This window comes from Harpegnathos saltator, unplaced genomic scaffold (assembly GCF_003227715.2).
Source record: "Harpegnathos saltator strain DR-91 unplaced genomic scaffold, Hsal_v8.6 scaffold406, whole genome shotgun sequence".
In the NCBI taxonomy this organism is placed as follows: domain Eukaryota; kingdom Metazoa; phylum Arthropoda; class Insecta; order Hymenoptera; family Formicidae; genus Harpegnathos; species Harpegnathos saltator.
Window position 1 is genome coordinate 530,275 of NW_020230213.1, and position 14,073 is coordinate 544,347.

At 32.4% G+C, this 14,073-nt stretch overlaps 2 protein-coding genes across 5 annotated transcripts; one reads left to right on the top strand and one right to left on the bottom strand.

The window, feature by feature from the left end:
* The first annotated feature begins 39 nt into the window (after positions 1-39).
* LOC105186720 (high affinity copper uptake protein 1) lies at positions 40-1,457 on the top strand. Of its 3 annotated transcripts, none has more exons than XM_011147110.3 (4): positions 40-200; positions 405-667; positions 895-1,121; positions 1,192-1,457. In XM_011147110.3, the coding sequence occupies exons 2-4, from the start codon at positions 405-407 to the stop codon at positions 1,293-1,295; spliced, it is 594 nt and encodes a 197-aa protein (XP_011145412.1). In that variant the 5' UTR covers positions 40-200; the 3' UTR covers positions 1,296-1,457. The 3 variants fall into 3 exon arrangements, with proteins under 3 accessions (XP_011145412.1, XP_011145413.1, XP_011145414.1); XM_011147111.3 differs by having other exon boundaries at positions 898-1,121; positions 1,192-1,383; XM_011147112.3 differs by having other exon boundaries at positions 1,201-1,324.
* A 6,935-nt stretch (positions 1,458-8,392) lies between these two features.
* TFAM (mitochondrial transcription factor A) lies at positions 8,393-11,050 on the bottom strand. Of its 2 annotated transcripts, none has more exons than XM_025301262.1 (5): positions 10,694-11,050; positions 10,140-10,503; positions 9,917-10,015; positions 8,864-9,227; positions 8,393-8,786 (listed from the first exon to the last, which is right to left on the bottom strand). In XM_025301262.1, coding segments are annotated over exons 1-4 (675 nt in total). In that variant the 5' UTR covers positions 10,696-11,050; the 3' UTR covers positions 8,393-8,786; positions 8,864-9,017. The 2 variants fall into 2 exon arrangements, with proteins under 2 accessions (XP_025157047.1, XP_011145411.1); XM_011147109.3 differs by having other exon boundaries at positions 8,394-8,786; positions 10,768-11,049.
* Positions 11,051-14,073: the final 3,023 nt, after the last annotated feature.

Below are 14,073 nucleotides of genomic sequence, written 5' to 3' on the forward strand. Positions count from 1 at the left end.
AAAACTTAATTTTTTTTTTAATAGAAGATTTATATTTTCTGACATTAAATTCATTTTTCACGTTTAGCATTAAATTATATCAATAATAATAAAAAAAAATACATGCTGCGCTATTTTCTTGAAATATTGAAACAACATTCATGTTATATATAAGTGAATGCTACCTGTGATCAAGCTAGTGAGCCATTGGATAAAGTTAGGTAATTAACAAAAAATATGTTGTACTATTACATACATACAATATATTGTCAGGATAATTCATGATATATTAAAGATATATGAAAGGTTGAAATGACCAATGTGAATATAATTATAGTTCTTGATTCCTTTGTGTATATATGCTGCATGTCTTACAAGAATATTTTTATCTGCGATATCAATTGTGTATTTATATCTTATTTCAGATGCATATGACATACTGGTTTGGTATAGATCTAGGCGACTTTTTGTTTTCGGGATATAATGTTACTACAATATGGGGTCTTCTGGCCACGTGCTTGGGTTTGGCTGCACTTGCAGTACTATATGAGGCCATGAAAATTTCTCAGTTTCGTTTGCAACAGTTTACAATTAAGTCAGTACCAAGGACAACCTCTTCTTCTGAAAACTTATCTTTATTATCCAAAGTTACATCAAGAACTTTTAGAATTTCATCTTATACACGATGGTATGTTATTTCTTAGTTTAAAATCCTTTAGAGTAACAAGTTATACAATGGATGCATGTTTGCTTAAATATATGATTAAATATTAAAATCTTAAACCAATATTGAATATCTGGTTGATAGATAAGATTCTTCTATTGCTTTTTGCTTTATTGACATAAAAGCTATCTATGTTGTGGAAAGTATTGTATAAATAATTCTTTTAATCAACCTAATATGTTTGTCTTTAGTAGTCCTTGTTTTAAATGGGTATTTGAAGTATTACACTGGTCTCTTCATACCACATTTGCTTATATTTTGATGATGGCAGTTATGACATATAATATATATATCACTATTGCCCTTGTGATTGGAGGAAGCTTAGGATATTGGGTATTTAGCCCTGCACTTATACAATTAAAAATGCAACAGTTTCAACATAAACAAGCAATTGTGGAATGTAACAAGAATTGTGAAGGTAATGTTACTGAATTAACATCGCAAATAAGATTTATATAACTTTGTTATTATTATATTATTGTTCATAGCTGTTTTAGAAAACCAACGAAGACGACTATCTACTGTCTCTATTGTTGCAGAGCAATTAGTTACTGAAATAAATATAGAAGTTCATGCTCCGAGAGATACATGAATCCCATGTGTAAAATATAAAAGCCTGATATTATACATATCAAAAGTAGTTGCTATTGTTACAATATTGTATGTGTATATAAATGTACAGCATATTTTTATATTTGTAATATTTGACATCAACATGTGAGATAAGAATATACACAATATAAGATAAATTATATATTTATTTTATTATTTATGTTTGCATAGTAAATAATATATAAGATTCACACTTTAAACTTTTATATACAGGGTATCTCATTTTAAATGAGCCAGGCAAAAATTCAAAAAATATAAAAATACTAACAAGGAACATTCGCGAAATGTATATCTCCGATTTCAACGAAACTTGGCATATTTGTAGAGTAACCAAAAATAAGACCCATATTTTTTTTATCAGCAATGGCTCAGTTTTAATGGATGAAACTGCTCTTCAAAATTTCATTCCCTTTATGCTATCTCGATAATTATTGCAGATAGGAAAAAACTTTTTAAATAAGAATTGTACGGTTTTTTATGCCATACAATATTTGTTTAAAAAGTTTTTTCCTATCTGCAATAATTATCGAGACAATTATTGCAATATGTAGCGAACATAGTTTCAGCTCAAAAATGGGTGCAAGTGGCGCATCAGTCATGAAAATCGGCGTTTTCCAAAATACCGGCATGGCTACTCTTAGGTTTCCCTTTAGTATATCAATGAAAAAACAATAGATTTAAAGAATCATAATCAGCCCCGAAAACATGGGATAGATAATCAATTTTTTAAGAAAATAAAAATCAGTACTTGATTTAGCAATCAATCTTTGTTCATTCTTACCTTGAATGCTTGAAGTGCGTTCGACGAGCTCGCTATTAGAATATATAAATTCTACTTTAATCAGTAATAAACGCACACGCGCGCATATATTTATTTTATCATACAAATTATTTTTCTGTACAAAAATCTGAATATTCAATATAAAATAGATGGCAGATATTACTTAAAAAAATATAATATTATAAAGAATGTTCCGTTACAAATTTTTTCTATATAGAAATCTGAATATTCAATACAATATAGATATAAGACAGATATTACTAAAAAATATATATACCAGGTGTGTCGGTAATTCCTTTCCGGTTTTTTCGCTAAAGAAAACACGTTATTTACAATGGATAGTTAAAATATATTTATTCAAAGTATTGGCCATTTGATTCTATACATTTTGCCCATCTCTCAGGCAATTTATGGATACCATTCCAAAAGAACTGTTTCTCCTTTGAGCTAAACCATTCATCGAGCCATTTTTTAACTTCGAAATCGGCGATTTCGACTTTTCAATTGCCTGTCATTCAATTCATGTGGCACCCATCTTCCCATCTTTTGGATCTTTCCCATCGCTTGTAATCGTTCACAAATTGCTACTCGGCTCACATTCAACTTTTCTGCCAATTGTTTTTGAGTTTGTGTTGGGTCTTCATCCAATAATTCCTGCAATTCCGCATCTTCAAACGTTTTCGGCCTACCAGGACGTTTTTTGTCTTGAACGTTGAAATCACCACATTTGAATTGTCGAAACCACGTTTCACATGTTCTTATGGTTGGAGCATGCTCACCGTAAGTCTCTACCAGCAAACGATGACTTTCAGCGGCTTTTTTCTTTTGATTAAACAAGAAAAGTAATGCGTGCCGCAAATGCACGTTTTCAGGCACAAAACTCGACATTTTCAAAAAATTATTAATCTATAACGCTGTTATTTTGGCGGATCGTAACTTGTGTAGTTTTGAGGTTAATGTCAGTAGAATAAAATGACATATGTATCAAATCATAACATTGCATACTTATGGCTAGTGACATCTGTTACAAAAACCGGAAAGTAATTACCGACATACCTGGTATACAGGGTGTACGATTTATCTGAAGACATTGAAATATCTCGAGAACTATGTATTGGATAAAAAAAAGTGGTTAATGAAAGTTGTTAGTCTCGAAGGGAGACATCCAATAATACCAAACTCGACCTCCCACCCCATCCCCTGGGGGTGGGGGTTGGAGGCAACTTTGAAATCTTAAATGGAAACCCCCATTTTTTATTGCAGATGCGGATTCTACGCCACAAAATACGTAAATTTTGTCCGAAACTTTTTTTTATTCGTGATAAGTGGCGCTGTAATCGCAAATAATTATATTTTCCGCAATTCTCCAGAAATGATCATTGGATTGAGAAATAAAAAATACCTGTTCAATATTTTTAAAGAACATAATAAAAGTTATTCCCCCCCATCCTCTCGGGGTAGGGTGGGTGGTAACGTTCAAATCTCAAATGGGAACCCGAATCGAAAAGGGAACTGCTCGACGCGCCACTGTGGGTGTATGGCGAACTACGGCTTATTATAAAAGGCAGTGCAATGTTATCTATCACGAATGAAAAAAATTGTTTCAATAAAAATTTCACGTACAATCTAATTCTGCAATGAAAAATGAGGGTCCCCATTTGAGATTTGAACGTTATCACCCACCTTACCCCGAGAGGATGGGGGGGGAATAACTTTTATTATGTTCTTTAAAAATATTGAACAGGTATTTTTTATTTCTCAATCCAATGATCATTTCTGGAGAATTGCGGAAAATATAATTATTTGCGATTACAGCGCCACCTATCACGAATAAAAAAAAGTTTCGGACAAAATTTACGTATTTTGTGGCGCAGAATCCGTATCTGCAATAAAAAATGGGGGTTTCCATTTAAGATTTCAAAGTTGCCCCCAACCCCCACCCCCAGGGGGTGGGGTGGGAGGTTGAGTTTGGTATCATTAGATGTCCCCCTTCGAGACTAACAACTTTCATTAACCACTTTATTTTATCCAATACATAGTTCTCGAGATATTTCAATGTCTTCAGATAAATCGTACACCCTGTATATAAGATCAGTTTAAAAAATTATTTAAAATGTGAATATATAAAAAATTCTTTAAGTGTAATTTTTAAGTGTGATACAATTATATATAAATGACAAAAATGTAACGTAAATCGATCCAATACAATATTTCAATAATTATATTATTATTTCGATAATTGTTTCAAAACAAATTATTGAGCTATTTGATATTATAAATATCAATCATATAAAATAATGATAATATAGTCATCAGATGCATCTTGCTTATCATAGTCCATTGGTATTAATATATTTCTACAAAAAAAGGGAGTACAATTATTAATACACAAAAGAATAAAATAGTTAAATATATATTTAATGCTCATTTCCATCGTGTATGTGCGTATGTGCGCGCGTATGTATACATACTTCATATAATATATATACGAGAACAAGTCAATATACAGGGTGTATAAGAAGTACCGGGACAGTTAAATATCACAAAAACTAAGCATTTTAGAAAAAAATGTTTCAAATAAAAATTGTAGAGTTTTAAAAGATCTATTTACTGACATTATGAGTTTGATCTTGGATGGCGCCGCCAAGGTTAGGACGAGGTCACCTTGAATTTTTTAAATGGGACTCCCTATTTTTTATCGCATATTCTTGTAGCCCTTTTTCAGACCTTTTCAAAGCATTATAATTTTTTTCACTTTGAATAAGCCGTTTTAAAGTTATGGAGCTTTTTATGATAAGATATCCAGCCAGCGGCTGGAGCAATTTCGTGACTTGTATCTTAGACACATGTAATATTAAAGTAATACTAATATGCTAAATTTATAACAGCACTAAAATACACCTTCGAATCATTTCAAATCAATTGCAATAAATTTGACTTGAAGTAGAACACATTACTTGTACGTGATACGCGTTATTTCATACGGAAAAGATAAATAATTTTTCTTACTGATTTGTCTTTCTTTAATTGAATTATCGATTTTGTTATCTAATTAATATAAATTTGTTTATTGGATAAATATTTTTGTTTCCTATTTTATTCGTTAGACTTTACTTTTTCTTTTAGAGATTAACATTATTCTCAAACGCTTTTGTAAGAATCTTGCCTTGGCTGGCTGGATACTTCTTTGATCTTGTTTTGGTTGGCTGGACATCTTATAAAAAGCTCGATAACTTCGAAACGGCTTACTCAAAGTAGAAAAAACTATAGTGCTTTGAAAGCGTCTGAAGAAAGGCTACAAGAATATACAATAAAAAATAGGGGTCCCATTTAAAAAATTCAAGGTGATCTTGTTCTTATCTTGGTGACGCCACCTAAGGTCAAACGCATAATGTCAGTAAATAGATCTTTTAAAACCCTACAATTTTTATTTGAAGTATTTTTTTCTAAAATGCTTAGTTTTTGTGATATTTTACCATCCCGGTACTTTTTATACACCTTGTATAAATCACAAAACAAGATAGAAGAAAAAACTGTAAGTATCTGTCTGATATTTTTGTTATTTTTCCGCATAATCCCTCTGTGCATACATTCAGACATTATCCTATTATTTAACAAATTTTTGGAAGCCAGCAGCAAATCAGGTTTTCGATTGCTTTCGAACTCAACAAATGACTTCGTTGGCAAGGGCTTCATCAATGTCGAAACGCGACCACTCAGATAATTTTTGAGGGACCTAAATAGATGGAAGTTATTGGATGTTACATCTGAGCCCTGCAGTAGCTAAAAACTTTGTTTGCTATCAACTTTAGAAGGCTTATTAAACAATGGAATAAGTGTTTGAATATGTAGAAGGATTATATGAAAAAATAACAAAAAAATTAAGTACTCAGTCGTTTTTTTCTATCCCGTTTTACGACTTATATATTGACTTACCTTCGTGTGTATTTCGTGTGTACTTTATACAGATGCCCGGTAATTAGCTGCCAAGCCGAAGTGTGGAAGTAAATTGGGTTAAAACAAACATAAAAGTCCCATACCGTTTTGCAAGATTCGCAATAATTATTGAGTTATTAATGACAGAAATCTGAGGAGTGGGAGCGCGCCGACATAGATGATTGAAGAAGCGTCGCAGCTGCTTAGGCCACAGCGTGGCCCAGTCGCTCTAGCAACTATTGCGCGGCGAGGGGAAGGACAACGCGCCGTATATAAATAACTATTTGTTATTTTATCTCGTTGTACACCGCCAACAGTTGCTGGGTCGATTAGGCCGCGTTGTAACCCGAGAGACTGCGACGCTTCTCCAATCATTCATGTCGGCACGGTCTCACTCTTCAGATTTCTGTCATTAATAACTCGATAATTATTGCGAATCTCGCAAAACGTATGGGTATGGGACTTTTATGTTTGTCTTAACACAATCTACCTTCACACTTCAGGTTGACAGCTAATTTCTGGACACCCTGTATATACATACAGAGTATCCCATAATTATAACACACCAACTCCGTAAGGGCATAGAGCTAAACGAGAGGAACGAAAAAGTCCTCTTTTATTTAGCGATATCTCGCATCATTTTTTAGTAACAACTGCGTAAATTTTGGCTTTATCACGCCCATCGCGGCCTATAGACGCTCCGCGGCGAGCTGTGTGCGTTGAGGCTGAGCGGTAACGTGGCTCGCGCTGACCGTCGCACGGCGTCAAAGTCGCCAAGACGCTATCACGATAGTTAATGCGAGACGCATTCATTTATTCATTCAATATATGGCTCTGAGCAGTTATTACACTCCTTCTCTTACGCCAATCACAATGATTTTGGAAATAAAAGAGAAACAGGGACAACGCGCAGTCTCCAAGATAAAAAATATGCATAGTTACGGGAACCACATCCAACCGCCGCGGAGGCGAACAAAAGTCCTAACGCGAGACGCGTTATCGCTCAGCTTCGACGCGGAGCGTCTGTAGGCCGCAATGGACGTGACAAACGCCAAACTTTACGTGGTTATTACTAAAAACACTAGACGAGATATCGCTAAATGAAAGAGGATTTTTTCGTTCCTCTCGCTTAGCTCTACGCTCCTATGGAGTTAGTCTGTTACAATTATGAGACACCCTGTATACATATACAGAATGTGCCATAATTCAGTACGAAAAATTCGTGGAAACATAGAGAAGATTGAGATAAACAAGTTTCATACTGTTTTGCGATATTCGCAATAGTTATTGAGTTCTCAATGGCAAAAACCCGAGTGAGCGCGCGCTGAGATGGATAATTGGAGAAGTGTTGCAACCGTTCGGCCTATAGTGCAATCCAGTCGATCTAGCAACTGTTGCCAATGTTCGGCGAGAGGAAGGATAATACGTCGCTATTTATGTTTTATCTCGCAGCACGTCGCCAACAGTTGTTAGGTCAACTGGGCTACATTATGGCGTGAGAGGCTGCGACGCTTTTGCAATCATCCATCTCAGTGCGCGCTCATTCACCAGATTTCTGTCATTAATAACTCGATAATTATTGCGATTCTTGCAAAATTATATTTTACTTTTCTTTTCAGCATAACCCAATCTACCTTCACACTTTAGGTTGGCAGCTAATTACCGGACACCCTATATATATATATATATATATAAGGTGTCCGGGATGTTTTAGAAAAGAAAAATGGTGAAGATTAATCAGTTCAAACTGAGAAGAAAAGTCATGTATTATTTTGCAAAAATCGCAATAGTTATTAAGTTAGTAATTTAAAATATCTGGGCAATGAGTGCAGGGGAAACGGTAGAGAAAGGCGCGGAAAAATTACATGAGACTGGGTGTTTAGTGCACAATTATAAAGCATAGCTGGTGTATTAGTGTATCTTGTCGTTGAAGGCGAAAAATGGATTTTGTATGTTGACTCGCCTCATGCAATCAGCTGATTGTCTTTACTACAAGTATTCACGTTGAGAAGTAAGTCACGTTAAGAAGTAAGTCATTTGTCTGTTGTCACCATATTTCTGTCCAGTCCTGCCTACCGCGCGCTCATTGGCCCAGACGTTTTAATCAATAACTTAATAACTATTGCGATTTTTGCAAAATGGTAGATGACTTCTCTTCTCAGTTTAATCTGATTAATCTTCATAATTTTTCTTTTCTAAAACATCCCGGACACCCTATGTATATTAATAAATATGACTCAAAGCAGTACAAAAAATATTTTACAGAAATAAATTACATAATTTATTACGGAAATAAAACATATAATATTACAAATATGAGAATATAATAAAAATGAAATATTTAAAATGAATGCTCTACTACAAGTTATATACATTTGAAAATAAAAATGCAAAAAAATGCAAATCATGTTGCAAACTCTATACTAGTAAGTCCAACATATGATGTAAATAATAATTATTTATATATAAGATTTAGAATACAATATATCATTATCAAAATCGCACTTATCCCAATAAATGCATATTCTCTTACCATCCTCCAATTTTTATAATTGATTTTTATCAATATTAGTGAAAATCTATGCCATATAGAAATAAAATATTTATATAGATCTATATATGTACGATATAGTACTGAGTTATTGTTTTTTCCCAACACATCTTTCATTTGACTTTCTGAAGACTTCATTAGGGCTTTTAAATCATTTCTATCATTGTAAAGTATATAACTTCTGGTAAATTCATATTGTTGATCTAAAATTATAAAGTGTTTATTTTTAAGATCTTACATAACATTAATCAAATTGTTACATTTAATAAAATTCTATTACCATTATTAGCACGAGAAACATTATCTATAGAAGCATTGATATCAGTGCCCCAACCTGTTTTGACATTGTCCTTGTTTTGGATTTTAATATTTGAAAAATCTGCAGTAATGGATTCAGTTGATTTCATATTGAATTGGTTGGGGCACTTTAAATCCTATTCTTCATATTTATTAACACTCTTGTTGGATTTAGATTTAGTATTGGATCTTAATAAATCAAAATGACCCATTTGAATCATATTCTGTTCCCATTTTTTCAAGTCAGTATTGTATTTTTCCTGTAATTCCTTTGCTTCAGTATAATATTTATCTTTATCTTCTGTTGTCATTTTATTCCATTCATTAGAAAGATTTTTTATCCATTCCTAAAAATATATGTCTTCTAAATATTCTTATTTAAAGGTTGCATTAACTACATTTTACTGTATATATAAATATAAATTAAAATGAATATAAACAAGAAATTAAATATGCGAAATGAAATTAATATCAAAACTCAATACTTAGAGATATATGAACTATTCGAATTTGAATCGAATCTAATGTAATTCGATTTGATTTGAATCCATATGACTCGAATCTTAATAATTCGAAAATTTCCAATTGTGAAGATTCAAATAGGAATCAAATACATTATCATTTGTGTGCATCAGCTATAAAACAGGCCATCTGGGCCTGTATGTTTGAACCCTTAACTTGTAATTAACTTAACTTATAATTAATAACTTAATTATAAATTACTTTAAATATTTAAATATATTTTACTTTAAGATGATATAATATCAATATTCCCTTTCATATTAAAATCTTCCATCATTATTTGCATGTTTAATAGTCATGTTAAATTTTTTAACGATTTGATTCGATTTCATTCCATTTGAATTTGAATGAAATTTCATAGATTCAATTCGAATTTAAAAAATGATTCTATTTGATTCGACATAAAAATCCTTTATTCGCACACTTCTATCAATACTTAATACTATCCCTCCTTTCTCCTTAACCTTTAATATTTGATACTAATAATATTAAGATATATAAATAAGAAAATTACCTTTTGTGGTATTTTTGGATCTTTGCTATCTTTCTTATTTCTTAAAAATATGAGATATGCACTCAATGGTCGCTTTGGTTTCCCAAGTTCCATAAGTTTCTGTTATAAAGAAATGAATATTAACTTTTACATAATTTGGTTTGTATGCCTTTTAGATGTATATGTGTTTATATATAATATATATATACGTATGTATATATGTATGTAATCTATTGATATATACTTGTTTAGTTTGGTTCTTTTCCAAAACTCCTTTCTTCTTCATTAATTCTTCTATTATTAGCATTCTTTGATCATCAGTTATAGAATTATTGTAATGATCTAATTTTTGTTTATATACAGTATAATTCTCATCATGTTGCTTTTGAAATTTCTGTTTTATTGTTGGATCAATTTTTGCCCATTCTTGAGATACCTTTTTAATAAGTTCTATATATTTTATGCCTGGATGTTCTTGTTGCAATTTATTTCTTACAGATTGAAAATACAGAAAATACGGATTTAGTGGTTTTTTTGGTTTTGGTGGTAAAATATTTTTTTCTATGTCACTCTTGATTTTAGGTATATTTTTTATAGTGGTTAATTTCCTATGGAAAAAAATTGTTCATTATTTATAATACTGATATAAAATTATTTTAATAAAAATTGTGAGAAATAAAATCGTGAAAATTAATTGTGCAATAATCTTAATATAATAATAAATTTCGGTAAGACGATTTTTTTTATTATATCATATGCGTGAAAATATTTTGGTATTTTGTTTAAGTAGGTACATACATTTCACGATGCTGAAAAGCTATTTGGGGATATTTACTCGGAATTTAAATTATGAAAAACCAATAAAGCTTTACCTCGTGTACAACAAATTAACCGAGTTATTAGAAAATAATAACCTCCAGGTTGCCATGCTTACTGTATAAGTACTATGCCAAAATTATAATGTAAATTACGCGTTTCTCTACACCACTCTACAAATTATCCGAGAAATTTGAGGCTGTTTCACTGATTCTCTATTGATGTTTGGAATATCATTGATAAAGCGTTATTGAAGACTTTCGACTCTTCTTCTTCCAACTATGGGCCCGAGATTTCAATCTCTTTGTCCACTTCTAGTACTTTCGACTCTATTCATAGTCAGGTCTTATATTTAAGACCGTCTTAAGTTCATTTTCAGATACCCCATAGCCAATGAAATGATTTGTATAGCATCTGAAAATAAACTTAAGACGGTCTTAAATTTAAGATCCGACTATGAATACTGGCCTAGATAGCATCAGAGAGAAAAAGGAGAGGTGTCATGGGCTGAGCCAGAAAGAAGGAGAGATGCCATGGGCCGCTTTTAGCCGAGCCTAGAGATCCTACAATAGAGAGTCTGGACATCAGAGCTTCAGCGTAGTTGGTTTACGGACCGGTGGCCTGAAAATGGCGGCACCAATAGAAAACCTTGTTTACTTAGCGCGAACGGGTAGATAATTTGGATGTCAAGTAATGTATCTTCTGGATAGCGTCATATATTATTTTATTTAGCATCAACACATGAAAAGTAAAGGATTTCATAAATGAATATTTCAAAATTCAATATTTATAAAAAAAATATACATATATAAGTCCATACCCTTAAAAAAATGAAACATAGATGGGTCCATACCCTAAACTTAATTTTATTGATAAAAGTACCTGTAAAAGTGGCTTATAAAGCTTCTAATTGATTATAATTAATTTTTAGAGACACTTTGATAAAAGGAAGGTTAAAATATGGATCTTAAAATCAATATTTCTATTAATAGAATATAAGTGAAATACAATGTAAGTTGGAATAAGAGAAATAATAACATAACCAAATATAAAATATATAATATATTTATAACAATAATATATACAATGTAATATATGGTATATTTATTAGGTGTACAACTTTGCTTTCGCCGTTTTCCTATAGATGGCTTTAGCGGTAAGTAGTGGTCGAAATATATAGACGAAATAAATAGACGTCATAGACGTCATACAATAAACTTGGGCATCTGTCAACATAAATCCCTTAGAAACATTAGTCGATTTGTGTCTGCATCATAAAGTTATTCTCGATTGAAAATGTCAGTTTACGAGCCAAATTCTCGTCATTTGCGGGAGGTTTTAATTTTCTGCTTCAATATGAAGAAATCTGCGGCTGAGATTCATTGAATACTCTGAAATACTTATGGTAAGGCCGCTATTAGTAAAAGAACGTGTCGTGAGTGGTTTCAACGCTTCAAGAACGATAATTTTCACATCGAAGACCGGCATAGCGGTGGAAGAGGGAAGCTTTTCGAAGATGCAGAATTGGAGGCATTACTTAATGAAGACTCGTGTCAAAGTCAAGAAGAATTGGCACGATCATTGGGAGTGACTCAACAAGCATTCCAAAACGCCTCAAAGACATGGGAATGATTCAGAAGCAAGGAAATTGGGTGCCGAGTTGAAACCGAGAGATGTTGAATGGCGTTTGTTTGCTTGTGAACAGTTGCTTGAAAGGCAAAGACGGAAGGGATTTCTGCATCGCATTGTGACTGGGGACGAAAAATGGGTTCATTACGATAACTTCAAGCCGAACGGTGGGCGGGGCCTCAGGCGAATAGACGGGAGCAATTTTTCTCTTTGTGTGTGTGTGTGTGCGTGTGTGTGTGTGTGTGAGGGCGTGTATGCACATGTATGTCACGCACACTTTAAATGCAACACGTACACGAACACAACTACGCTAGAAAACGCCTACTGGAGTATAAATAAATAATAACATAACGCTGAAATATCTTGGGAAAATAATTTCGGGTACAAAAAATATCTTATTACCATATATTTATATATCGATATAAATCATATATCGGTTTCTTGATTGTCATTCGCGCAGTATTCTCGTTCGTGATCATGCAATAAATAAATAAACTTTCTCTGTTCTTTTTATATTTCGTGATTTTTGCTATAATATATCACTTCAGTTTTACAAAATCTATTTGTACATAGCTGCTGCTTGACGACTTACCGGATTCTCTGTTTATATGTGTGCATATATGTATTTTTTTCAGTCTTCAGGCCAACTCTCGATGCTGCTACAGCTAGCGGAGAGGGGACGAGGAAGAGGAAACAGAGGAACTAACAAAGGCGATAGGGTTGGCAGAAGCGGCAGAGGCGGCAGAGGAGGCAGAGGCGGATATATTGTTATATATAATATATAAAAATATTTTATTAAGGTAGACACATACAATCGTACACACACACACACACGCGAGTTTCTTTTGTAAAAAAAATGGAAAATAAATATGAAATTATATAATAATAATTTATTTATTTCTTAATTCATATCTCATCCTTGCGGCTTTGATTATAATAATAATATCCTAGCATAAAATGTATCCAAAAATATTATTTCACATTCACGAGATTTCGTCGTGAATTCTGCTTTGCATGTCATTTGCTTATAACATACGATCGCGTACCTCCGAAATGAGTTGTTACTTATCGTTGCTAAGAAGTAAACGTTTTTTAGAGCTCGTTGTATCTCTTTCCGTGCGCTCATTCGCTTATACATTTTAATTAATCACAGAGTAAATGTTGAGAAAATTACAAAATGGTATAACTTTTTTTATTATTTTCACCCATTCTATTTGTACACTGCAGCTGCTTCATGAGTTACCGAAGTCTGCCCATACTGAACAAATATTCAAATACATCCAATAGATATCCTATAGATATCGCGATATCTAGAGAATATTCATGACATGCATATTGGATATTTGTTCTATATGGATATATATCAATGAAATTCATAAATTTTGCAATGTTTTTCATTCGAATAACGTATAGTAAGTTTTTCTGCTGAACACAGTCAATGTGAACGAAGCATCTTAAAATAAACTATAGATGATTTTATATAGAAAAATTATATTAAATAAATAAATGAAAATTATATACAAAGATACATACACACAAATGTTTTTCATTTCATTTCTGTTGCAGGAAATACTAAGTTAGAAAAATGGTCTTTTCACTCCCTTAGATGCGCGGGATTGTGCGAAGACCATTTCAATGATGCATCATTTCTGACAAGCACGAAGAAACGTTTAAAATTGGATGCAGTTCCAATTCATTTCGAGAGCGAACATGTTAATGAAAATGTAGAACAA

Bases quoted from the DNA above. Each gene is read 5' to 3' on its own strand.
- LOC105186720 (XM_011147110.3), top strand. From the start codon at position 405: ATGCATATGACATACTGGTTTGGTATAGATCTAGGCGACTTTTTGTTT. The intron at 668-894 runs GTATGTTATTTC...GTTTGTCTTTAG, and splicing joins ATTTCATCTTATACACGATG to TAGTCCTTGTTTTAAATGGG. The intron at 1,122-1,191 runs GTAATGTTACTG...TATTGTTCATAG, and splicing joins ATGTAACAAGAATTGTGAAG to CTGTTTTAGAAAACCAACGA.
- TFAM (XM_011147109.3), bottom strand. From the start codon at position 10,823: ATGGCAACCTGGAGGTTATTATTTTCTAATAACTCGGTTAATTTGTTG. The intron at 10,504-10,767 runs GTAAAGCTTTAT...TTTTTTCCATAG, and splicing joins GTTAATTTGTTGTACACGAG to GAAATTAACCACTATAAAAA. The intron at 9,228-9,916 runs GTAATTTTCTTA...ATATATTTTTAG, and splicing joins ATCCAAAAATACCACAAAAG to GAATGGATAAAAAATCTTTC.